Consider the following 25,268-nt stretch of genomic DNA (forward strand, 5'->3'; position numbering starts at 1 on the left):
GAAAACACACCTGATTGGGCTGCTCAGCATATGGCAGCAACGCTCCACTGAAACTGCATTTTGTGTCCTTTCAACAACTAACAAGCTCCACCAAGGGGTCCAAGGACGAACAAGCAGGGCCCCAGAACCCAGCTATTTGATGCTCATCCTTTTATAATGGTGATGAAAAGTTGCAGAGATGTGGTGGAAGTGCCAGCCTGCAGCTCCTGGACCACATCCAGGTAAGAGGAGCCTGTGTCACACATGCCACCAGCACAGCTGTGTCACCTCTTCTAATGACAGGACCTTGAAGGAAACATCCCAGGTGATCTGCTGAGCAGCACTGGATGATTCCTAATGAAAGGATGAGCCCTGCTGTGACAGCCCAATTGCAAGCACACAGATCTAGATTTGGGTACTTTTGAAAAAAACAATGCAAAATAAACACAGTGAACAGATTGAGAAAAATTATCCTGGCATCTGCCGACCTCCACTGAGGGCTTTCCAACCTGTGGGTTTATAGAGGAATGGTAGAGGCCATCTTTACACCAACAGGTAACCAGCAACTTCACCTGTGATTTGAAAGCAAAGGTAAATTCACTAGGCACCGCCCCTCAGAATGGACCTGCATACACAAAAATACATATTTATGTTTTTCTGAGATGATTTAGCCCAACTTTACACCACAGAGGCCTATATTCTAACAGTGTCAGCACTGAGCAGGACCCACAGATCCCAGCTGCATGCATGAGAGGTCCTTCCTTTCTGCTCCAGAGTGTTCTCCCTGCCACCTTATTTTCAAGTGCTCTTTCTCCAGCAGTTATTTACCTTGAAACGTCAAAGCTTGCTTGGAGATGCAAACTGCACAGATCCAGAGGAAAAGGAGTGTGGAAAGTCAGCCAGCCATGTCCCTTGCCCAAAAGCAAGCTGTAGCACAGCTATTGCTGCTGACAGATGTCTTGCTCTTAACAGATCCCCATTTCTGGAATGGCTACTACTGGCTCCCCACACATCTGTTCAATGACTCCCTACCCTTTTTTTAAATACTTAGCCTTAGAAGAAGCTACCACTCATCCTAGCTACAATCTAAGTCTCGTCTACCATATGATTCCAAGCTCAGTCCTTCCACTGCATCCTCACAAGCGCCTTTTCCCACATTTTCAAGGTATCAGTCACACCACTCTCCACTGCCATTTCCTGCCCTATGTGCAGTGTCTCAAGTTGCACCTCTAAAGTACAGGATTATCTTGGATCTCCCCAAATGCATTACCATTTGTGAACCCCAGCCTGAAGCTTTTCTAGCACCAGTAGGACCAGCTTCATCTGAAACAGTGCTTGCAAGCTGTCACAACTCTGAATTTGTGCAGCTGTTTTACCCTACCTAAATTTAGTGCCTTGCTAAAAAGGATCTTGTCTTTCCCTACCATCTCCTCCCTGCTGCAACCATTTCTACAAGATTATTTTGAATTCTAATGCTATCTTATCTTTCACATCTCTCCAGTTTCCTGTTGACTGTGGATTTAATGTGCATACTACTTTGTTATCCAGGTTGTAATAAAAATGAAAGATAAGTGACCTAGAGCAACTCCCACAGCCCCACGCAACACAGCCTTCCGTTCTGACACTGGGTGCAAGATGGAAGGAAACCACTCCCAGAGCAGAGCTGCTTACAGCCCACTCAGCTGCTTCCAAGCACAACTCAGCCTCTGAAACTACACTTTTCCTTGTTTGCTCAACAGCCTCTACACCATCCTATAAGCAAGAGCAAAGGGGCCATGTTCATCATCTGTGATTTTGTTTTAGAGAGGGATTTCTGATCTCACAGGGTGGATGCAAAGTCCAAGCCTGCCCCATCTGAAGGAAGTTTCAACCAACAATTCCTTTTGCTGTTGGTTCTCATGGGGGATTACACTGGAATGTGCAGACAAAGTGCACAGATTCCTTCCAGCAGATTTCTTCATTTGCCAGTGTCACTGCACAGCTGTTCAACTGCTTATTTTCCTGTCACCGACTAACACAAGCCTAAACTAGATAATTACTACTTCCTACTGTCATGAAATTCATTCTTCAGTATCCAAATCCACTCCTTTCTGTTTGCTTCCATGAAAAGGCTATTTAGAGTTTTAACAGCTGGCTTAGCAGGAGACTGAGTCCTGTGTTACCATGAGCAAATGTATCTGTAACTTCCCTTGGGAAACCCCTTCCTACTCCAAGGACAGGGTAGGAATGTGGCTTTGTGTTGACTGAAAACAGCAAACCTACAAAAGCAATTCATTAACACCACAGGCAGGCTGTATTTCAAAGCTAGAACAAATATTATCTGGTTGTCTACCCTTGCCTTTGCTTTATCACCATCTTATTGATAGCTTCAGCTTTTGTTATTTTTTCATTGACAGTGCACATCTTAACCTCCTTCTATCTGTGTCCTCTGAGGCATTTTCTTCTTTTACTTCTTCCAGAAGCTTGTCTTCCTTGGGGGAGGAAAAGCTAAATGGATTGCCACATTAGCTTTCTTATTCCATGCCATTACACTTTTAACTAGTGCTTTCAAATAGGTAAATTAGCTTTTAAGTGATCCCAGTTGTACCATTGGCCTTTGCTACAATCCTGCATTAAAGCTGATTCACTTTTACTTACCTCTATTGCTCAATTAAGAGTACTGAGAGAGGAAAAGCAGTTCTGCAGCCAGCAACTGCAGCCCAGGAGTGAGCTGGGCTGTTCCACTACCCACAGTGTCATCACCACACTGCAGCATTTTCCCATCTACAGTGAGGGTTCTGGCTGTACCTCACTCGCTGTTTCTGGAGGAAAAACACCAGGAATAGTGATCCTCCATCACACAGAATTATTCCAAACAGCTGTCTGTGCCAGCACCTGTCGGCTCTGTGCTGCCCTACGGCAAGCGTCTGTAAGGTGAGACATTCCCTACAGGAGCTTCTGAAGGAACTCAAGTCTTTGCTCCAAGAGCAACTCCTTTATTTACTCATCTAGAGAAAGGAGAGTGATTTTCATCAACAGAGAGCAGCTTCACTGCTCCCACACAATGTGCAGGAACACACCAAGAACCTGGCAAGTCTCTGCAGTGTTCTTGCACCTCACTACACACACATGCCAGTATCAATAGCACAGACCATTGCCACTTCAGTGGGAGCTGTAAAAGAAAAAAGTTTAGAGCATCTCACTGAATTTTAAGATTTTGTTTAGATTCTGAGTTATGTGCACTTGTTCAGTAATTAAGGGCCAATCCCTTTATGATCAAAGGCTGACCCTAACCACATGGCTGGATCCTGTATCATACCTTGCCACAAACTTTGGCACATCCCTCAAGATATTTTTTTTTCATATTTTAATCATATTCCATGAGCTGACTTGGTTGCTGTATTTTGGTTTTACAGCACAAGTTCCAGTAGGAGTTGGCTCATTTAAGCACACTAACATGATGGACTAAAATGCCATTATCTGAGTTTCCTACCCCATTTAACCATTTGAAGGCTAATTGTCCCCGTTGTTGAGGAACTTTCTTATTGTAGCTGAACTAAAAAGTATGTGTTGCAATAGTCTGCAATGAGTGCAGTATGACATTTGAGATGAGTCCAGTGTATGTAATCATTGAGACACTTTTGGGATCCAGCATGAGTTATTTCACAGAGCTCCAGACAAACCTGACATCACTTTTGTTTCAGACAACCAGAAATCTGCCCTTCCCCTCCACCAAATTCCATGCATAAATACCCCATTACAGAATCTACCACATTTTTCACCAGTAAAATCCATGAACAGACACAAGTGCAAAGCAAAATGTCATTTTATTTAATTCAAGGACTATTTTCCTTCTAGTATTGCTGAAGGGATCACCTCCTGGGGAATTGATCATTACAAAGTCCCTGTCTAAAAGTTCAAGTGCTCTTGTTGTACATTCTTTTGAAACACAGAAAACATAATGACCAAGTAGGTGGGCAGCTACTTGCAGTTTTGGCCCACCTAAATTAGCATTGCTTCAGGCTAGAAAACAATTCAAGTAGTAAAATAATGAAAAATGTTAACCTTTAAGGTCACTACCATATTTTGATCAAAAAAGTCCTGAATGTATGAAAAGAACATTTGTACATGTTATGAAGTTGTTTTTTAACCAGACACTGTCAAAGATGGCAGTTAAATATTTTGGACCAGTTGTCAACCAGATATTTTAAGAGTTCTATCTGAAGGTTTATTACCAATTTCATTATGCAATTCACTTTTCACATTAAGCTCTTTAACAAAAGCAACATAGACCCGCACCAGAATCACTGTAGACAGATTTAGTTTTATAGAATGCCCTTCTGAAAATTCGTTTCAAAATAGAGATGCTTTTTCTCCAGAACTGTAAAAGCCATAAAAATGCAAAATATTTGTTAGGAAATTTTTAATCAAAATTATTCCTTAATGTTCAAAATAACATTTAACCTCCTACTTTTTTTTTTGTTGTTGTTGTTGTTGTCATCCACATATTGACCAATAGACTAAACAGGTAACAATGGTTCACGTTTTTCCCCCACCTGAAACATTTCTTCTAACACAGCCCCAAAGATAGGCAATACAGAGATTCAGGGACATGGATTATGCATGGCAAAGGTAATCCTCTATCACTTTAATTTAGAACAATTCTGATTCTAGCACACAACTTGGGAGTCTCAGTTGTTTTCAATCTGCTCCAGGTCCAAGTCCCCACAGTCTAGAGGGAAGATTCCTTCTTCAGTGCTCTCACAATCGCTCGTGTCCTCGTCGCTTTCGCACACCGTGTCTGCTTTCTTATAATCCCTTGTTTTGAAGCCACCTTGGCACGACCCGTGGTGCCTCCCTTCATCCAGCTGCTCTTTCATCGGGCTGGAGCCAGGGGTGATGATGTTCATAAGATCATTTGAGTCACATGGGGATGACACAATTGTCTTCATTTGTGTGTCATCATCATCATCTTCATAGTCAAGGGAGCAAAGACTTTTGGAATTTTTTAAAGTCTGCAATTAAAAAAAAAAAGAGAAACCATGACTATATTAAACATGACTTGACAGGACGAACAGAATAAATTCTTGAAATTCTTGAATGGTTTGAGTGTATGTACTCAAGAGTGCCACGTGTTTAAAGTAATCCTCGAAATGAGAGGCATGAAGGAAGAGGAAGAATGGTATTTACTTACTACACAGTCAGGCTTTGCATGGATATTTTGCCTAGATTCCCATCCGTGAGAAAAACAGTCCCCTTCTTTATGCAGGAAGAGCCAAAAACCTACCCTTGGTCAACTACATGAGGAAAGAGAAACACCCACCCAGTTTGCTGTATTGGGTTTCTGGCAAATCCAGAGCAGAGCATTTGGTGACACCAGCATTTAGGTCAGACAGCTGCCTTGCAGCCTGGTCAACAATTAATTTCCCCTGCAGACAATGAGCCCTCAGGCGTCACCTCAGAGACTGCCAGGACAACTGGCACATTTGGGTAATCTCAAACAGAAGAAACCCAACCTCTACTGGGAGCATCTTGCTTGGTTAGTCTTTCAGCTGGACAGGAAGCTCAGGAGCAATTCTGTTTAAATTCAAAGGCTATTAAAACTAGAGGGGCACTCATCTTTATTTGTATAATGGCAAAAGAAAAGAAAAACTCAGTAAATGTGCTACCTCTGTACCAGAGATAAAGGAAAAATGCCTGAGCTCCTCATGGAGCTGTAAGGGATCCTTGGCTAGAATCCAGGGAGAGCATTTAAGAAAAAAAACAAATATAGAGAGAGCAGAACTTAGATTTTAACAAGTGAGAAACTTCCAAATTGTACCTCATGTAATCACCCAGTGAGAGGAAGGTGAAACAGCCAGGGCTCCTCTGAGAAGTGGTGCAAGACAAAATAATGTCACACTCATTTTCAGTCTCTCACTGGTTAAGTGACTCCAGCCTCACAGACAGCAATCATTGTATTACAAGGAGATCCACAGGGAACAGGACCAACTTTCACACCCATTTCCAGCTTCCTCCCCCAATTTGTCATTTCTTAAGTATTTCATATTTGTTTATTTGAAATGGGAACATTGCAACATTCCTAGTATGCTGTATTCCAGATGCTCTTCCAGACAACAGAGTAATGGTTCCTACTCCACCAATGCACACCAGCACTCACATAAGGGAGCTTACCAATATCTTTGGGTATTTTTTAAACAAAACTTCACAAATTCACAAGAAATTTGAATTAGCCTTGTCTGTAAACAGCTGGTTAAACAAGGAAAGCTCACCAGGGGGAGGGGATTAGCCTGATCCCTTAGGTTGATGTAACGTGTGGAACACCTTGCAGACAATCTCACAGCCATGCTGCAAGGTCACAGAGTTCCTTGGACATACCTACATCAAATCTGCATGGAAAGCTCACTGGAGGGAAAGTTCAGGTAAAGGTACAAAGCAGAGCACTCGAGGTTTGGAGCTCAGTCACTGCACAGGCAGGCTGAGGGTGGGATGGGATGGTGGCTCCATCACTGGTAGCCCTCCAGAGGAAAGGCATTGCAGCAGCATGCCCTGAGCCTGCACCACATTCAACACACCAATGCAATACATTTCTCTACTGATCAGAGGTTTGTTTTGCTCTTCCCCTGCTCAAACAGCTTCCATAGCTCACAACACACATTAGATGGTTAGTTAACAAGTCATACATTTCCAGGCAGAAAGAGCTATAAGGGATAATCTAATTTGTTTGAACAGACAAAAAGAGACCTCATCTAGGAGCTGATTTATGTAACTCCAAGGCCTGCATCTGAAGATGAGGTTTCAGAAAAAGAATACTGCTAGTTATAGTTCTGTCAGGAGGAATTCAAAGTCTTTGTTAGCCATGGTTAAAGCCCACATCCAATTTTGCATGTGACTAACATCAATAAGATAAATAACCTTGCATGATCTAAAAGATTTCTATTTTCACATTTCACTCCCCTGTGAAAACAGCTTCAGTATAATATACATTCCTGCTTTCAAAATGTTTCCATATAGCTCACTTACATTTTATTCAAGCAGAAACATTTGAGAACATTTGAGTTTCTTTCTATGACTAACAGGTACAAATTTCTCTCCTATTTACTTAAAAGCAAACTAGTATATTTTTAAAGTAAAAAACATTAAAGTATATTTTAATCCTAAGTCTATCTCATTGCTTTGAAAAACACAATATGTGTTCTATCTCCATACAGGGGACAATATTTTCAGTTCTTTAAAATTATAGTAGGAACTGGGAAGAAAAGGAACCAAATAAAGAGAAGCTTTGAAAGTTCTGCTTTCAGTGTCTTAGAAAGGAATTCCTAAGTCCCCCTTCAAGATATCTTTTATTCAATTTACTGCTAGAAATTAATCCAACCACACAGCTGTCTTTCTAGAAGGTTTGTGTACATAAATGGAAAATTGCCTGTTAGCTGTACTGTGCTGAAACCACGTGAATGGGAACTTTTAGCTGGTTTCAACACAACTGCAAGTGCATTCAACTGGTTCTTTGTTCACCCACTTGTCACAACCTCACCAAACTAAAAATAGGTGGATTTATTATCTCGCAGCACAATCCAGCTCCTTTCACAAAGCAAAAGGTAGAAATTGCAATGCATTCAGGCCCTCTGAACTGCAGCTTTCCATGCTACACTGGTACAGTACCACACCTTTCAAGAACAATTGTGCTCAGTGGGGAGCCTGCGAGTACTCGCTCAATGGTCCTCATTTTATAAAAGATGCTGGACTAGCACGACAAAAGAGTCCACAGTTGGCAATGGATAGAACTCAATCAGCTAGAAGTATTCTTTTGTGTGATGGAAAAAAAGGGAAAAAAAACCCCTCAGAGTTTTAAAAGAAGTGAGGCGATAAAATGTCTGAATATTAAGGAAAAAACCCCAACTTTGTACCAAAAACAATGGTGGAGAAGGAAATAAAAGAAATCTCTCTAGACCCTTGCCATACAAAGCAAACAAGAAAGGCCCAGAGCAGCTTGAAAGGAAGCTAATGTCTGTACTCTTTATTAAACCTTCACTTCAGAAACCCATAATACATCACTTTCCAAATATAAGAAGCAATAAAAAGGTTGTTTTTGTTTTACTAACAAAACTAGAGCATTTGCTACAGTAGTCAAGGGAAAAAATAAGACATTTATGTGCATGAAAACCTAGTGTATAATGGGAGCAGCAGTTCTCATGCTTCTCCCCCAAGCCCCCATCATCCTCCAAGTCCACCCCTTGGCTTTTTGAGTGGGGGTGAAGATCCAGCTGCTCTGAAGAGATGCAGCTGCAGCAGCTGGCACTCCCTGAGGAGCAGAGGAAGCCTGAAACCACCACAAGCCCTCAGCCCATGCTATTGCTTTCTCAGCATCACTGATGGGCTGCTCCCTGAAGGCACAGGCTTGGGCAGAGAGGGAATTCACCAGACTAATCAGACTGATTATTTGGTTTGCTTCCTGTCCCATCCTGAGACTTCTGCCTGCAATGGCACAAGAGATGCTGCTTTAAGACTGGCACACAGGATTTCTTGACTGTCTCTCTACCTGTAATATGAAATACATGGATGGTGCAGTGGTTCTCATGACGAGGAGATTGTGGAATTTCCTGGAGCATCAGCATCTAACCCAAGAGCAAAACACTGAAGTAGCAGAAGCCAAGCATGGAGCAACATGTGGCTTTTTTGTTCCTTCCCTGTATCTAGCCAGTTGATGGAGATGGGGCAAGTCAGATGGGCTGCACTTCTCCCTTTGAGAGCTTCATGGGTCCTTACTTCACTTCCTTGAATTAGGTTTCCTGTAGATTAGTGAGACTGGCTCCAAAAATGCCTTTACTGATGGTAACTCATAGCTAAACTTCAGATCAGAAGCACCACAAACAGCACAATGCATTTGTGTCTCAGACCTGTCCCCAAAGAGGTCACAGCTGAGTCTCAGCAGCAACAAAACCCAACCAGGGAATAAATTTGTTTTTTGAAGAGATTCCATTCAGTGAAGCTAAGGGGGAGGCTTAAGGAAGAACTTTGTAAGAACTGACACAAAAGCCTGGTGCTGAGCAGGGCTCCATCACATGGAACAAACCATCACCTGGCTGACATCACAGCCAACCACACACACATCTGCAGGGTGTCCCTCCCTCCTGTACACTGAATTTTTACTTCAAGCACCTAATTACATTAGTACCTTCACCTGTGACAAAGTTGTAGATATGTACAGTGTCTACTGTAAACAATTAGAAATGTCAACTTGTTGTACAGATTAAAAAAAAATCCTATCACAGTCCCAATCCCTGCATCTTTTACTATGCATGAAGTGAAAAACAGTAATAAAAATGCTGTGTTTCTGTAACAAACTATTAATCTCTCTGTAGAGTAAATCTCTTGACATTTGACTCTGACTTTTCTGTCTTGAATTGCACTGAGCATTTTGTGAACACTCTAGTGTTTGTAGATAACCTTTGCTTTCAAGAAACATGCAGCTGAGTAGAAATGCTGCTTCACTGGTACAAAGTGGTGCTGACAGCAGGAAAACAATATAGTATTCTCCATCATGTTATATGCTTGAGGCTTGCTAATGCACTAGAAGTTAAACCCCTAAGTTAAGTGGGAAAGAATCTCTCCCTGTTCAAACAAGAAATTAAAAGCTGTAGAAATAAATTAGATTTTATAATTCAAGTGTCTAGGAAAATACTTCAGGTCCAAAACCACTGCAGATTTTTAAGTTAAGCATTTGAAGTAAATCAAAAGACCCATAATTATTTTTCTTGCACCAGGTTAAAAAACAAGTAGTGAACAAAACCATTTCTTATGTACTTATTTGTATATTATGGGGAAACCATCAAATCCCAAGAAAATTCCTGACACCTTCATGGGCAAAATCAAGTCTCTGTTCAAATTGATTTGGGAACCAAAGATGCTGTTTCTTTTTTAACTCTGCAGTTATCCCTCATTTTCCTGGAAATTTGACATGTACTTTTATATATTAAAAATGTCATGTTTATGTTATCATCTGTAGCTAGTAATCAGAAAAGGACTGGAATAGTGGATATGAATGAGAAAGAGCAAACAGCCTCTAACATTCTGCCATGTAAATAGACACTGAACTATAATAACCATTCCTTCCAGCAGAGAAAGAATTACTGCTGCAATTCTTGTAGTCAAATAAGGTAAAACTCTATTTGCAATGCCAAAGACCCAGTTAAAACTCACTACAAGCTGACAGCAATACACAGCAATATGGCTATGACTTGAAATGACAACTGTTCAGTGCTTTGTCTCTGCTGTATCTTCAAAGATGATTTCAAGTTTTTTAGATGTAGGTGCCCAGGGAGGGAAGGAAACTGCCATCAACTCATTTCACATCAGATGCTAAACAGCATCATGATGTAACAGGCTTTCATCTCCCACTAGCCAGACTGTTCTAGATTTAAGTGTGCAGTTTTCTGGTGTAGTCTACCATGAAAGTTGATCTATTTATTGGCCTAGATATTTATGCTCATATTCTAAATTGTGCCACAGTATCCTTATAAGCTTTGTTTATAAGCTGCAAGAACCTGTGATTTAATTTGGCTTTCTATTTAGTGCTATTAGTTGAAAAAAAAATAGTATGTCCTAAAGAAATACTTAAGTGAAATGCTGAATTTACCTAATTATGCTCAGATATGCCAGAATACAAGGCTGCTCATTGTGTAAACTGAGAGAAACCACTGGAACAGTTAAGGTCTCCAAGTGAAAAATGATAAAATGCACAAAGCCTGGGGAACAGGAGGGGAGATCAGGGTGCAGTTCCCTGACTGAACCTCACTGCACCCACACGGGGTGCCCAGCACTGCTGAGGGGATCTCAAACTCAGGCACTGCAGCCCTCAGAGCTGTAAAGCAGCCTACTCACCTAGCCAGGAAACTTGTAGGACCCAGTTAACATCACTGCTATCGCACCACAATCCAAACAGCCAAGCTGGAGGCATGGCAGACCCCAAACACATCAGGGATTACAAACAGCATGGATTGAGTTCAACCCAAATACCTACTGCCCCCTGCCTCAAACTCAGATTCAGAAATCATCCATCACAGGCATTGCACATAAACAGTAAATTTCACACTCTAAATATCCCCTCAGACAAAGCATCTTTTCCTTTTAGTGGTTTGCAAAGATGATCTGAACAACTGAGAGCATCCCCAGCCCCACTCAGAGCCATCAGCTCATCCCTCTCATGGATTACGTGCACTCAGGGAAGTCCCAACATGAAGTAACATAGGAAACTAAGGAATTTAACCAGATTAAAGAATAGTTTGTCAGCCTAAAAGTGTTTAAAAACTGAATTTAAGCAGCCAAACCACTACTATAATTTTGTAGTTATTTCTTTAAAAAGTAAATTTTGGCCAGATGGGGCAATTAAGTGCAGGAAACTCAGTGCTGGGGTTTAGCAGCTTCTACAAGTTCAGGACCATTCATTTCAGGGGTTAACTTTTGTTTGCTTTTAAAGACAAACTGAAAGCTAAGCAAGTTAATGCAGTACTTAATGTAATACAGTCAAGAATATGATTCAACACTACTGCTAACATGGAGAGGGTGAACATATATAGCAATTCTCCTTTTTATAAAGCCCAAACCAACATTAAACCCCATTTTTAAAAGTTTACAGTATGGAATTTTAATCAAGATGTTAGATTTTCTAATTCAGTGGATTTGTGAACTGCAACCTTTTACCTCCCCTGTCTGACTAAGTATAAATCATGCAAGCTTTTACTGTAAGAATGTGGAATTGCACCCTACAACATCAGGCCTACCTATTTCACCTGCATGTAATTAAGCAGAGAAAGTTTCAGCTATTCTTAGGACCAGTCCAGCAGGCACCTACAGATGCTATGAATTATGCCATCAGCTACAACAGAGGGGGCTCACACAGAAGATTTAACTCTTCTGAAGTGACCAAGAATCAGTACAGTGCCAAAGTGGAACACAGGGGCATTGCTTTATTCAGCTGCATAATAAAGCACAAGGCTTGGGCCAGGGAGGAGGAGGTTTAAGCCAAACAGGACAATTCCTGGATACTGCAGCAGTCCTCATCTGAAATGCACCCATGCATTAAAACAGAGCTTTCTTCAAAGGCAAAGAAGCACCACAGGAAAAAAAAGTTATTCCAAAGGGCACTGAAGGAGCAGGGAAAGGGCTTGGATGATGGGTTCTTGCTCTGCTTCAGCAACAGGGGATCTCTGCAGTACCACAGAAATTCTTCTGCCTTAAGGTAAACCACTGTCTTTGCACACCTTTATCCAGATTATTTTACTACTCTCTGCTTGACCCTAAGCACATCTCTATTATGGATAGTGAATCTATTTATCTTATGGACAGACTGAAGAGCTGGATAATATGGAATTGGGCCTCTACTGTGCTTGAGCTGCATAAGCTCAAGAGGCTTTGGTCTGGCAAATCCAATCAGCCAACAGCACTAATGAGCAATGGTGTGATGAACAAACAGCTGCAGCACTTGTGTGCATACAGGGATGATAAACACATCTGGTTTTGTAGGAGAAGGACACAGAGGGAAACAATGTAAGCACATGCTCTCTCCCTGCAGAAGTGATTCATGCTTTGCCAGAGTTGCTCCCTCTTTTCCTGTTTAAGAACTATTACCTTTCCTTTCAGAAAGAAAACAGGCTGCAGAAGCAAGAAACAAACTGTGTATTACCATCTTCTGTAGTATTATGATAAAATAATTTTATGAAGACTTAGTTAAACCAAATCTAATTAATACAGATGAAAGATGCATCTATTTTTCCACATTTCAGACTGGGAAATAAGAAGGCGCACACACACATCATTAACATGAGCTACACACACATTCCCAAACAGAAACATAGGCACAAAAGGAGCAGCACAAGAAAACTGCTTAACAAGACTGTGATTGCTTGCAGTACCATCTCTCAGTGTTCAGCATTCAGGATCCAAAAACAAAGACCACCCTGGGTAGTCAAAGCCTTCTGATGTATTATTCCTCTGACAGAAGTATTAACAGACTACAATCAGCTCTGAAACAACATAAACAAAAAAGTTACCTCTAACCCCAGGAGTTTTAATAAGTTTCTCAGTTTCTAACTAGGCACATTTAGACAAGAGAAAAAGCTCTACCTGGGCTTCCACAAAACTTCAAATAAAAAGTGACATTTCAAAGTTTGCTTTGCCATGCCAAACTCTGCTCTCAAGTAACAAGGTTTAAGTTGACTGATTATGCACTGGAGTAACACAAGACAGGATTTGACCCTTGTGGCTTCAAAACATGACCATATTGGCTTCATTTCCTGCCATTTATGTGTCATCTATTTTTATGGAGAAGTTCTATTCCTGAGAAGTTTAGCCAAGGTCTTATTCCTTCATGACTTTGCTATGAGCTGCAAACAATTACTTTAACAACTGAATCACATATGCACCGACTGCTGCAGCGTACATCCATGTACCAACTTCTCTTCAAATTCCTGCATGCTCTCATTTCATTTTTCTCCTCAGGTCCAATATTAAGTTGATGCGATGGGTCAAACTTAGGAGAAATTAGAGAAGTAAACCCTAAATCCTGATTGCAATGCTGCCCTCATTAGTTACTGGCAGATGTCAGACTCACCTATATTATTGCATTATGCTGGAGCTCCATCATAACTAGCATTTTAAGGGATTCCATAATTGGGCCATAAAGTTCACTTCTGCCAGGGGAGGGGGATGGAGAAAAAAAGGGAAAACTACCCCACCAGCTTGGGAACAGTTCCTCCTTCTTCAAATCAATTTTCCAAAACAAAGCCCCAAGATCTTGCTATGCAAGTGCACAGAGGGACACACAGGCACAGACACACAGACAAAGTACAAGTGCTGCTATGAATCTTTTGCTCAGCTCAATGCAAAGCCCACAGTTTAACAGTAAATTCTTCCAAGAGTATTAATTCAAACTGGTGGACCTTGACCACTAATTATTTCCAGGGACAAGTTAAATTGAACACAATGAGTTTGCTTAAGAATTAGTACCAGAGATTGAAGGTGAACGGTGCAAGGACTGCACTTTTCTAGCTCAGTATCTGATTTTGGACTATTTGAATTTTTTTGAAATAATATGGTTCAGGAAGTGATCTTGACATTAAGTGACAAGACTACTATATATTTTTAATACTTAGTCAACTTGTACTAAGACTTCTGTTTGCTAAATAAAATTCAGACAAGTTTGTTTATTGGTTCAAATACCAAAGCTGACAACATGTCAGCAGTTGATGCTCAGTATGGGGGTTTTTTTTCAAGTCAGGAAACCATATATGTGGTCCTTTACCCTCCAGTGTAATACATGTTTTAAAACACATCATGCCAAGTCAGAAGAGAAGCAAAGTATACACAGCTTGTGTAAGGCAGAATCAACACTCACATTCCCAAAACACTGAGGTAACATTAAAACTGAGCTCAACCTCTCACTGCATGGCCTCAGCTTTCCTCTACTATGTAATAAATCCAGAATTTGCAGGAAAAAAGCTGCAACATTCAAAAAAACTGTACATTCAATTACTACATGTGCTTTGTTTTAAAGATGAGGATCTGTTTATGCTACCCCAGCTTGCAAACTTCCTCGCATTCCTTTTTGTTGATTACTTTTGAGTGTTAGTCACATGGTTACTAATACAATGAAAACTGAAATCAGGAAACTCATCAGAAGTCTCATCTATTTAAAATTCCTTTTCTGCTAATACTTCAGTTTTATTGCAAAGCACATGTCATCAGAATAAAAATAAATGAGTACTTTCAAATATAGAAATAGATGAATATATTTCTATTTCAAATATAGAAATAGAAATCTGCAGCTCACCTTAACAGTAAACCATCACCTCCCAGATCACTTATGCAGAAAACATCTCCTTATTAACTATATCCCATTAGAAGTTGCATCTAACAGCAACTTAAGAACAGAACAAACTTCTCTTCAATTTTTATGTACTTGAAAAAACATGTAAACAAGTCAATATTTCCCATCCTAACGGAAAAGCTGACATCACTAAGTGATGTAGAGAAATTCCCATCAGTTCATTTTCACAGGTTTGAGATATCTGTTCTGCTTTTATCACACCTATGCACCAGTGCACACATGCAGCAGGAATTGATCGGTGCAATGCAAGTCTAACAAAAGACCAAGTGACAATTAAGTTTAAGACTTTTCCAAGTGATTTTAAGAAATTCCTCTGCAGAGAAAAGCCTCAGATGAATCAACTTGGCTTAAGGTCTCTTTTAGATGATGATGCATCGAATCAGAAAGTGACTGTCAAAAAGTAAGGGAAGCTTCACAACAGATAACAGAGTATAGAAGAACAGAGTCTAGTTTCAGAGTTAAGTCCTTACATTCAAGTAACACAAAAATGTACAAATCTATTAATTTGATTAACATGTTATTATAAAAATGCTGATTATTTTAAGAGCCCTCTCCCTGAATTACCCTCAATTAAATTCAAAGATGTACAACTTCTTCTAATAAATTTTAGAAATTACACTGGGATTTCATTTGTTGCCAAAAAATCTGGAAAAAGTTCCTGTATCAATGATGAAACACTACTCAACACTTCTGCTAGCCATCATCTCTTGCAATTTAGAGTACGGGGAAAAAAGTAACTTAATCCTCTGCCACCTGCCAAAACCCAGATGGTAAAACCTGAGAAAAGTGCTCTCACCTCTCTTTAAACCCTCTGGTGCAGCTTAGGCACATTAACTGTAAGTACCCTATATTTAACACTGAACCATAGCTCTCAACTCAGTATTGCATTGTTTTCCAAACAACATCACCAATAATTTTAGCATAATCCAATTTTCTGATGGGATAAGTAATAATTAAAAAAGAAATATCCACAGCTGGCTGAAACCTGGCATGGGAGTCAATAGATGGCCCCTTTCTTTTCTCGTAATGTCAAATGCAGCTGGTCTGGTACTCATTAGCTCTTTCAGCAACAAATGCTTATTGTACACACAGGAACTTGCAAAAAAGGAAAAGCAACTCTGCAGCAGATACTGAGCTGCCTCCTCTTCTCAGCACGTTACTTACAGGAAAGTACCATAAACATCCATGCAGAGCTGACTGCAGGTATGGCAAAGCAACAGCGATGAGCAGCTCTGAGGATCTGCAAGACCTTTGTTACAGAATCCATTCACAAAAGAGGGGGAAAACCTCCATCCTTAATGAGATTTCCTTTTCTTCACTCTCCTCAGGGCTTATACTCCCTCGCTGTCAGAGCACAGGGAACCTCCAGCACAAGGGCTCACTTCATTAAATGCCATTTTGGGCCTAATTTCACATTGTGAGCCACTGTGCCGAGGCAAAGAAAGCAAAACGCCAGATGCTCTCTGTGCCTGCCACCTCAGCAGCGTTTCATTCACTGCTCCAAAAAACTTCCAGGCATCCATTCAAAACCAAGTACCCCCAGCCTGGTCTGTCCTGTCACAGGACAAAGTGCTGGCTTGTCTTCAGCTCACTTTTGATGCTTGCCTATCATCTCCCAGCCCAGCCTACTCCTATCTCCTTTCCTTCTTCCCAAGCCTGCTGGAATTTGAACTTTAAATGGACGCCCTCCATGGCAACAATAGATAAAAAAGGAGCCTTTGATTGTTCATGCGTTGCAGAAAAGAAAGGAGGAGATTCATCCTGGCTGTGACCTAGCAGAAACTCATCAAGCACAGCTCCCCTTCCATTGCAATGGGATGCCTGAGCCTGGAGCCACTCATTCAAGCTCCCTGTGTCTATGTTTCCATTCAAAGAGGATGAATTCTCCAGGTTTCCCCTGTTAAGGAATTAAATGTTGATCCTGCGAATGAAGGGCAACACCAAGCTTGGAAAGCTGCCAAAAGGTTCTGTAACACTCAGCAGTTTGGAGTTAATTCAATACTTATTGATACCTAGCAGGATTTATAGCTGCATTATTTATAAGGGGGAATCACAGAGCCATATTTAGACCTTGGTAATAAACTATTTTTAGCACCATCTGTTTTTCTAGCTTGTTCCCTTGCTTAGGCAAGAGCATACTTTTATCCAGCTCCCTCTTCCTTGCCCATTTAAAAGAATCCACAGAGTCTAAACTGAAACACAAGTTAGGATCACTCAGAATATGTATTGTGCAGCAATCCTCCTAATCATGTTCTGGAAATCAAACCTGCTGACTAAGGACAGTCTTGGGCTGATGTAACACTATATATGTTGTCTTCACAGAACAGAGCAGATTTTTTTAACGTACGGGGCAATGTGTTTCACACAAAGGAGGTTACTATCTGGAAAGAAACAACTGATCATTAACTGCATTAAGCCATCTGAAAAGTGGTTCACAACTCCTGGCAGTGCTTTTCTGGGACGTAGTTGCCAAGTTTCACCCTCATTAAACACATAGATTTTTTTCTTTTGGCCACAAGTACATTCTGCCAGGCCGCTGTTAGAGGGGGACAGAAATCATAAGCAGCTGCTGCAAGCACCTTGTTTCAGAGATGAGTTTCAAGCTGCAGCTGTTACCCACTCAAAAACTCCCCCATACCTCATATTACCTCTTTGAGTTTACATTCATATTCTGCTTTTAGCATGTGACACAACATTGGTGGCCTCTGCAGCATGACAAGGGACAGAATGAAGGGATTGCTGGTTCCTTGAACTCTGGGAGAAGCAAGGCTCTGGGTACTTCATGCAGATTAAATTCTCAGAAATGCACTTGATAGCACCAATATATTCATCTTAATCTCCTGGCTCATAAAAGTTTTGTTTTTACCCAAACAGCAGCACAAATACTCCAAAGTTTTGCTGTTGTGTCAGATTAAGAAATTTTCCTGTAGAGCAAGGCAGAAAACTCATGTAAAATATGAGCTCATAGGGTTCTTATTTGTTACAAAGGGCAGCAGCAATAAGGGTTGCAAGCTGGTTTCCTAGGCCTTGCAGCACAGGTCAAGCATTCCTAGGAAGCAGACTGTGTGCAGCAGAAAAACCAAAAAAATTCCCAGCATGTAGTACACAGGTCAAAATTAAATTCTACAAATGCACAACAGAAACATGCAGCCACTATAACGGGTTCCAACAAAGTCTTGAGGGCTTTGAAACTTCAAGAAAACAGTATTATTAATAGAACATTCACTTGGCACTGGCATTATGCAACAATAATTTCAGTGTGGAGGAAATACAACAGCGCTGCCCACCCAGCAGCCCGAGATGTTTCCTTCCACTTCACTGCCTTTTTTTTCCCCCAGTGGAGGAAAGAGGACACAGCACTTCTAACAGCAAGTACAGCAAACTGCCAGGTACATGGAAAGGCTCCTTGGCAGCAGAGTACATGGAGAGGCCATTCTCAGGATCAGAGCCAGGATGGTGAAGTCTGCTCCTGCTGAGAAGCATCTCCACAAGCCCCAGCAGCAACCACTGTGTCCCATCTGCCAAAGCTCCCCACTCTGTGACAAGCACTCTGTCCCCCTCCATGGGGAAAAAAAACTCCAGACCAGTGCTGCTTGGAGAGGACACCTCTCAAAGGACAGTCTGCCTCAGCTGGGAGAGCTCAATAAAAGCCATTCCAAGGACAGAATCAGTCTGCAGCACTTTGAGTGGCCACACAAAGCACATGGACAAAAGCCAGCACATACAGTAACTGTCGCAATAAATTTAAGATTTATTGCCAAGTATGTTTAAGAGTAAAAACTAAGATTACAACTTGTAGTTCAATTCCCTAAGGCTGTTGCATAACCTGCAAATATATTACAACATGAGAGCAAACTAATACTGGTGATTAACCAGGAATATAATCAGAGGATCTGGAAATCTTCAAAAATGCAGCTTGTTGCAAGCCTTACAGCAAAGCATCCGACTTTCATGGGGGCAAGGATGCTTACTTGCACATAAACAGACACTTTTGTGAAGATTTGGAAGGCGTAACTTCCCTGATTCCTTTCACAAAGCTGAGACCTTCTTAGCTAGTACATATGCACATTTAGTATGATTCTGCATTCAGACAGTACTATAGGGACAGATGAATCACAGTCTCAGAAAGCAGCTGGAGAAGATGATGGCAAAAAGATCCAGGATCAGGCTCACCAGGATCTGCCCATCCACCCTTCCCTTACACACCAGATGGCTCTAGAAAGACAACAGTTATCTGTCCTTAAAAATCAGTGATCACAAAAAAAAGGCTTGGTGATTAACTCTCAAGTCCATACCCATTTGAGGGGTGGCTGTGTGCCAGTGAAAGGGACTGTGGCAAGCCAGAAGAATCTGTACAAACTCCATTTATATCCTAGTCCATTCAGGGATCTCTCCCCTCCACCCCAGTGACTAAGGGATCTGAGCAACTGGGATCCACAACTCCAACACTGAAACCCTCTCTGTCAATATTTTTGCATATCAAGCCTACGTGAAATTGATCTACAGCTGGTTTTAACTGTATCAAATCATATATTGGCAAAAACCAGGAACCATTAGGACATTTGTATTTTACCCTACTTAAGTAGCTAATAGCCTATAAGCAAAGTCTGATCTTATCAGTCTTGAACTTCCAGTTTTTAAAATAATGCTCCAAAAGCACTGAGGAAGTTTGAACAAAATGTGATTTTTTTTAAAAAGTCATAAAGTACATGTATTTTTTAAACCTCAATAAGTTTGTTACCACTGTTTAGCATTTTGAACAGTATTACTTCAGTCCTCATGATGATCATTATTCAGCAACGTGTTTCCATGTCAAGGCCTCCAATGGCAAAGCATAGTGAAAAAAGTACAGAAAGGCCTTTTAATATATAAAGGAATTGTGTATGTGCCCTGTAAGCAGCCACAAACAAATCTTTGTCTCTTCACACTTGTCAGAATAAACACATCAATACTAGCCTGCAAGGTCACTAAAATTAACTTATTCAGTGTTAACTCCTCCTGATTAGGAGCGGTAACACCCTTGTTCCTCCTAGTAGAAACATTTTATCGTGACAGGTACAAAAAAAATTCCTTGACAATATTGAACAATTCACCATTTTCTACAATGGCTGTATTTACACAAGCACACGCTGGCTTGTGTCCACTACCAATGTCTGCAGGCCATCTGAACCAGTTTGTGCTACTCTTTACCCAAGCTAAAGGCGGGAATCCAACTCTTTAGCTGTTAAGATTTAAGAAGTGGATACACACTTCAGGTACTGCAAGTATGCATTACAAAGGACTCCTCCGTCCCCCATCAAACAGAGAACAACATATTTACCAAATTAACCACAGCCTAAAGTTCAATCTAATTGTTTTTGAATCAGACTGTATCACTACAAGGATGCAACAAAAACACTATGCTTGACATGCAGGCATCCCATAGACTAGAGGACCAATTTCTCTTAAAACTGAATTCTTTCTGCTGCCCACTCTTGCAAGGAGAGGACACCTCCTGCAGAGCTCAACCACCAGAGAACAGAGGTGAAATAAGCAGAATTTAAACCAGGGTTCTGTCCAAAGGATATGAAAACAACCAGACAGTTTGGATGTCCAAGAGTTTATTGGTGTCTCGAAAGATGGGAATAAATTAAGTTCTTCCCAGTATACTGAAGCCATTCATGATTATTAATTACCACCTAACTACTCAGGTCCATGCTTTCTGCTGGTAAAGGACCTTAGTAACAGAAAATACAGAAAATTCTCACTTCTTATGGTTATTCAAACCCTCCACAGGGTGTCCTCTCCCCAGGAGAGCAGAAAGAATTCAGTACTTTTAGAATAACAATACCAGAGAACAGTATTTTTCAACATGGAGCACATATATACTTTAGTTTAAGTCTGAGGTGAGTCTGGAAGTGAAACACACTTCACTGCAAAGTTAAGTATTTCTGTTCATAATAAATTCCATTATTACACTCCTACTCACCTGACAAAGTACTTCTATTTAACAAGCTTAAGGGCCATTTACCAACCCAATTGCACACTTGCATGCCCTGAAAACACACCTTACTGTGCCAACTATGTGAGCTTTTCAAAATTGAAAAAAGCAAGCTTATTGCTCTGGGACATGCAATTTTAACAAGCCTTGGAAATTCAACTAAATTTTTTTTTGGTTCTATAGCAACACAGGCTCAAGTTACAAGAGTTACACAACCAAAATAATATTAAATGTTTAACCCAATGGCCTGTGCACTGAGCACTTCAGGACAATACTTGAAACCTTCAAGTCCATATTTTTATTCAGGAAAGTATCCCTAAAACAAGTATGAAGAATAAGATTCTCAAAAACAAAAATTCGCTAGGCAAGCTATTATGCAAAAGTAAACTCAAGTAAATGCTGAAAGGAGAGAAGTGAAAAAAACCCCCCACACTAAGTTTATATTTGAGGGGTTGGAAGCACATCAACAGTCTCTCAGCCTCTGGATCAATTTTGGTTTTGTGCACAAATGGAGAATTTCAGTGAGGCTCTGTGTTGACTATGCTTCAAGCACATCTGATTTCTGCCACTCTCAGCACACATCACAGCAGTAACAAGTAACCTTGAAGCTCTACAAAATAGGACATGACAGTTAAGCCACAAGCACCTGTCATATGTGTTTTAGGATCTTTCATACTGTTTGTACATCATAACACTACTTCATACCACTTATTTTAACCTACCAGTCCAAACTTAAATACCCTTTTAAAAGGGACAATTTTCAACACACTGGCTGGGATGGAGTTACCCAGTATTAGCTGAAGTTCAGAAAACTTTCAGTCCTGCTAAGCAATTTATACCACATTATTCTTGTTCCAATACTGCCAAGACCACCGAGTCCTCCTGCTCTTTACTGGTCATGTGAATTAGTCTAGAAGACAAGCAAAGCACACACTGATCAACATAAAACAGAACTGAAAACTGAGATAGTTAAAATATAACTAGACCAATGAAAAAACTCTCAATACAGTATCAAAAGCCACACCTGAAGAACACTGGGAATATGCAAAACCCTTTCCCAGAAGGACAGTATCTTTGTAGAGCTAAATTGCTCAACCTCTGGTCTTAAAGGCTCGTTTAAACTCTGCATTTGTAAAACCTTTGGAAGCCCAATGCAGAATTTTATGAGCTGTGACAAACTAGTCTACCTCTTGCATGAGAAAAGGACCACATAGGCTACATACCTTCTGGTTTTACTATTCAGGCTTGGCTGAGGGAAGGCAGGAGCTCAAAATGTTACTAAGTGTGGTATTGCAGCCCCTTGCTACATGCATCCTTCCTGGGTAAGGTGGAAGGAGGAGAAACTCAACCTAGAGCAGGCACCAGTGACCCCAGAAGGGACACACTGAGCCAGGCCTTGGTTCTAATGCAGACCTAAAGATCTACCAAGAGTGAGATCTACCACTTCTCCTTCCCCTGGCAGGCACAGGATGTTGTTCTCCTATTGCACGAGAACATTGTGTCCTTTTGAAAATGAAATAGTTGCAAACAAAAAAAATCTGCAAGTAGAATTTCAACACTTTGATATTTCTGATCAAGGCACACTGTGCAATGATGCATAGAACACCAGGGTACTGCAAAATAGTGAATGTTAAAAATTTTCAACAGGCCTCCAAAATATAGCTCAATATTTTATCCCACTGAAACGCATCATGAAAACACTTTTGTGCTGGAGATACTTCATGTTCATAAAACTCTACTGACTGACTAAGAGGGCCCACTTTTGCAACCCTCAAAATACCAAGATATGCCCCTTCTTTTTTTAGGAGAAAACTGAAATGATGAAGGGTTGGCATTTACAAAGAATGAACTGGGAATAGGCAGTACACTAAGAGAAGAGTGTCTGCATTCAGCTATTCTACAATAGTCATTGTCCTTCACACCTCACACCCTTCTCACTTGATAACTGCTACATAGGCAAGCTTCAGCTCACATGTGGGGCCTTCCTACAACTTGTCCCCTCAAAGTAACAAGTAGTTAAATTGGTGCTATGATTAGGAAAAAAAAATTAAATCCAGGCTTCCTTTGGTAATACTGCAAAATAATTCATGTGAAAAAATGTTAGTGTTGTTTTCAAATTAAAACCAGAGGGTGTTTCCCTACTACAGGAGAAACATGTTTGACAAAAGATAACCCTTGTCAAATCACCCTGTATACCTTGCATTCATAAAGCACAGTTGAATTAAACATAAGTACAGTTCAGATGAGTACACTGCATTTCATGCAGCTGGAAGCAATGGTCTTTGGTCAGAGAAAGACAAATTTGTACAAACAACTGCAAAAAAAGTTCAATGAGTTGAACCTCTATCCTTTCCCAGTTTCCAAAGTACTCTGCATTTTTGCTTCTCCATCATCATTCTTTATAATGCCTATAAGAAAATATATTCTTTTGGATTAAAAAAAAAACAAACAGAAAACTGCCAAGACTAGCTGTAAAATGTTTCAGTTATACTTGACAAAGTAGTTGTTGAAATTGTTTTAGTTTACATCAGTTGATCAGTTTCTATATCTAATTTGAGTACTTGAGTACTTAGTCACTTGGTTGAAGTTTAAAAGGTTGCCACATTAATAACTGAATTATCAGCACACTGCTCAGGCTCAGCAGAACTGGAAGCAAGCAGAAACAGTTGCATTTAAGAACTGAGGATGCATTTGCTATTTTCTCAAAAGCAAAGGAAGACAGTTAAAATGGAAATGCTGTTAAGCAAACATCCGGATCGATGGAACAGTCATTTCACAGAGCACTGAATGAACCAAGTTATTTTTTAACTACTGCAAGTTCAAGATTCTTAAAAAAGGCTGTTGGGCGGATGAAGTGTGTCACAGCAGTATTGCAACAAGAACAACTAATGGAAAACTACACAGGCTCCTGCTCCACACAGGCTGCTGCAGCTCAGACTCCAAAAGGTTTGGGCTAAGACAAGCTCCTCACATTTCTACCACTTTATTGTTGAAGTCAGAGCATTTTAGCCACTCCAGGTTTTTAAAAACAAGCTGCCAGCAAGATACATCTGTTGACATAGCAAAATAAAGCTTAACACAAAGGGGCCTATCTACTACTTATCCAATTGATGACTTACACTAGAAATTTTATTTAATATCCCTTTTTACCTTCTACTGCGTGTCAGAGTTAACAACTCCTGCTCAGGAGTTTCATTTTGTTCTCTACCATTTCATTATTACCTCAGACCTAATCTCCAAGGTACCACCTTATTTCCCAGCTAATGCAAATATTTACTTGAACTATTTAATTGCATTTTTAAAGCAGACAAGTGACATTTGATCAAAGTATTTTCCTGAAAGTCAAATACACAACACAGCAGATGTGTTCACGTGGCAAAGCAACCTCAAAATCTGTGGTGGGATCTCCAACACTGGGAACAGTGCAGAGAAACTATAACCATGACAACAGCAAATCACCTACAGGAAAAGGCTGCAACACCTCCTGATATCAAAACAACATGAGTTCTAACTTCATCCTGCATTGCCCAAATACAAGCAGTGTTTTTCACTCCCAACAGACACTTTCAGTCTTGATCTCAAGAGCAAACGTGAAACCAGCTCCTTCTGCTACACATAAATGCATAATTTATATAAATAAAAGCAAATCAATTTAGAGAATTATTCAAAAAACAAAGAAAACCAAAGACTCCAGGACCTAAAGAAAAGCATGTTAAAATAACTAATTTTTTCATCTTTGCTTGCATAGAAAGTTGGACAACTCCAAACATCTGGATATGAAGAAACCAGCATGATTTGAAAGAAATTTAGTTTCATTTAGTCCTGATTTTCTTTAGATTCACCTGAAAGTAACTGTACTAACTTCTGCCATAAATAATTTTTTTCATTCAACAAAAATTCTTTAATCTTTTTCTTCAAAATGCACAGTAAAAACCTTATAACACCTGACCACTTGAATGCTGCTAAATCCCCCCAGAGATTCCAAAAACACTCAAAATCCATACCAGAGGACTGCCCACCAGCACTGAGTGACCATCCTGTGGCTCCCTCCCTTGAACCATACCAAAAAAGTCCCCAGATTTTAGAGGCTTCTTGGCACTGCCTATTCCTGGGTAATTCTTCTAAAACAGACAAGGTTCCTCTTGCTTTTTCCAAACTTAAACCATTCTCATTTCAAAATGGAAATTCTCCCCTACACACACAAGTCCTCAGCCTTGTAATTTTTGCAACAAAAGCTCATTTCACATCAGGACTGCAGCTGCATTTGTTGGAAGCCAATTTTCTTCCTTCACTGAAAATCCCCAGCAGTCATTACACTCAAGTAATCTTACAGATACAAGTTTGAAGCAAGTTATTTTCCTTAATATGTTTATATACCACACTGAATTTAAGAAGTCTTTTTGAAAATCAAAAACCCCACAGAAGATGAGTCCTCTGCAGTCATTC

At 40.3% G+C, this 25,268-nt stretch overlaps 1 protein-coding gene across 2 annotated transcripts in view; it reads right to left on the reverse strand.

Annotated features, from left to right (window-relative positions):
- Positions 1-3,766: 3,766 nt before the first annotated feature.
- The window catches only part of FAM53A (family with sequence similarity 53 member A), a 70,053-nt gene continuing 48,551 nt past the window's right edge, over positions 3,767-25,268 (reverse strand). For both annotated transcript variants that reach the window (XM_030948516.1, XM_030948515.1), the window contains exon 5: positions 3,767-4,973. In XM_030948516.1, the coding sequence (XP_030804376.1) occupies positions 4,650-4,973 (324 nt within the window). In that variant the 3' untranslated portion in view covers positions 3,767-4,649. The remainder of the gene's footprint in view (positions 4,974-25,268) is intronic.

Source organism: Camarhynchus parvulus, chromosome 4 (genome assembly GCF_901933205.1).
Source record: "Camarhynchus parvulus chromosome 4, STF_HiC, whole genome shotgun sequence".
NCBI lineage: Eukaryota > Metazoa > Chordata > Aves > Passeriformes > Thraupidae > Camarhynchus > Camarhynchus parvulus.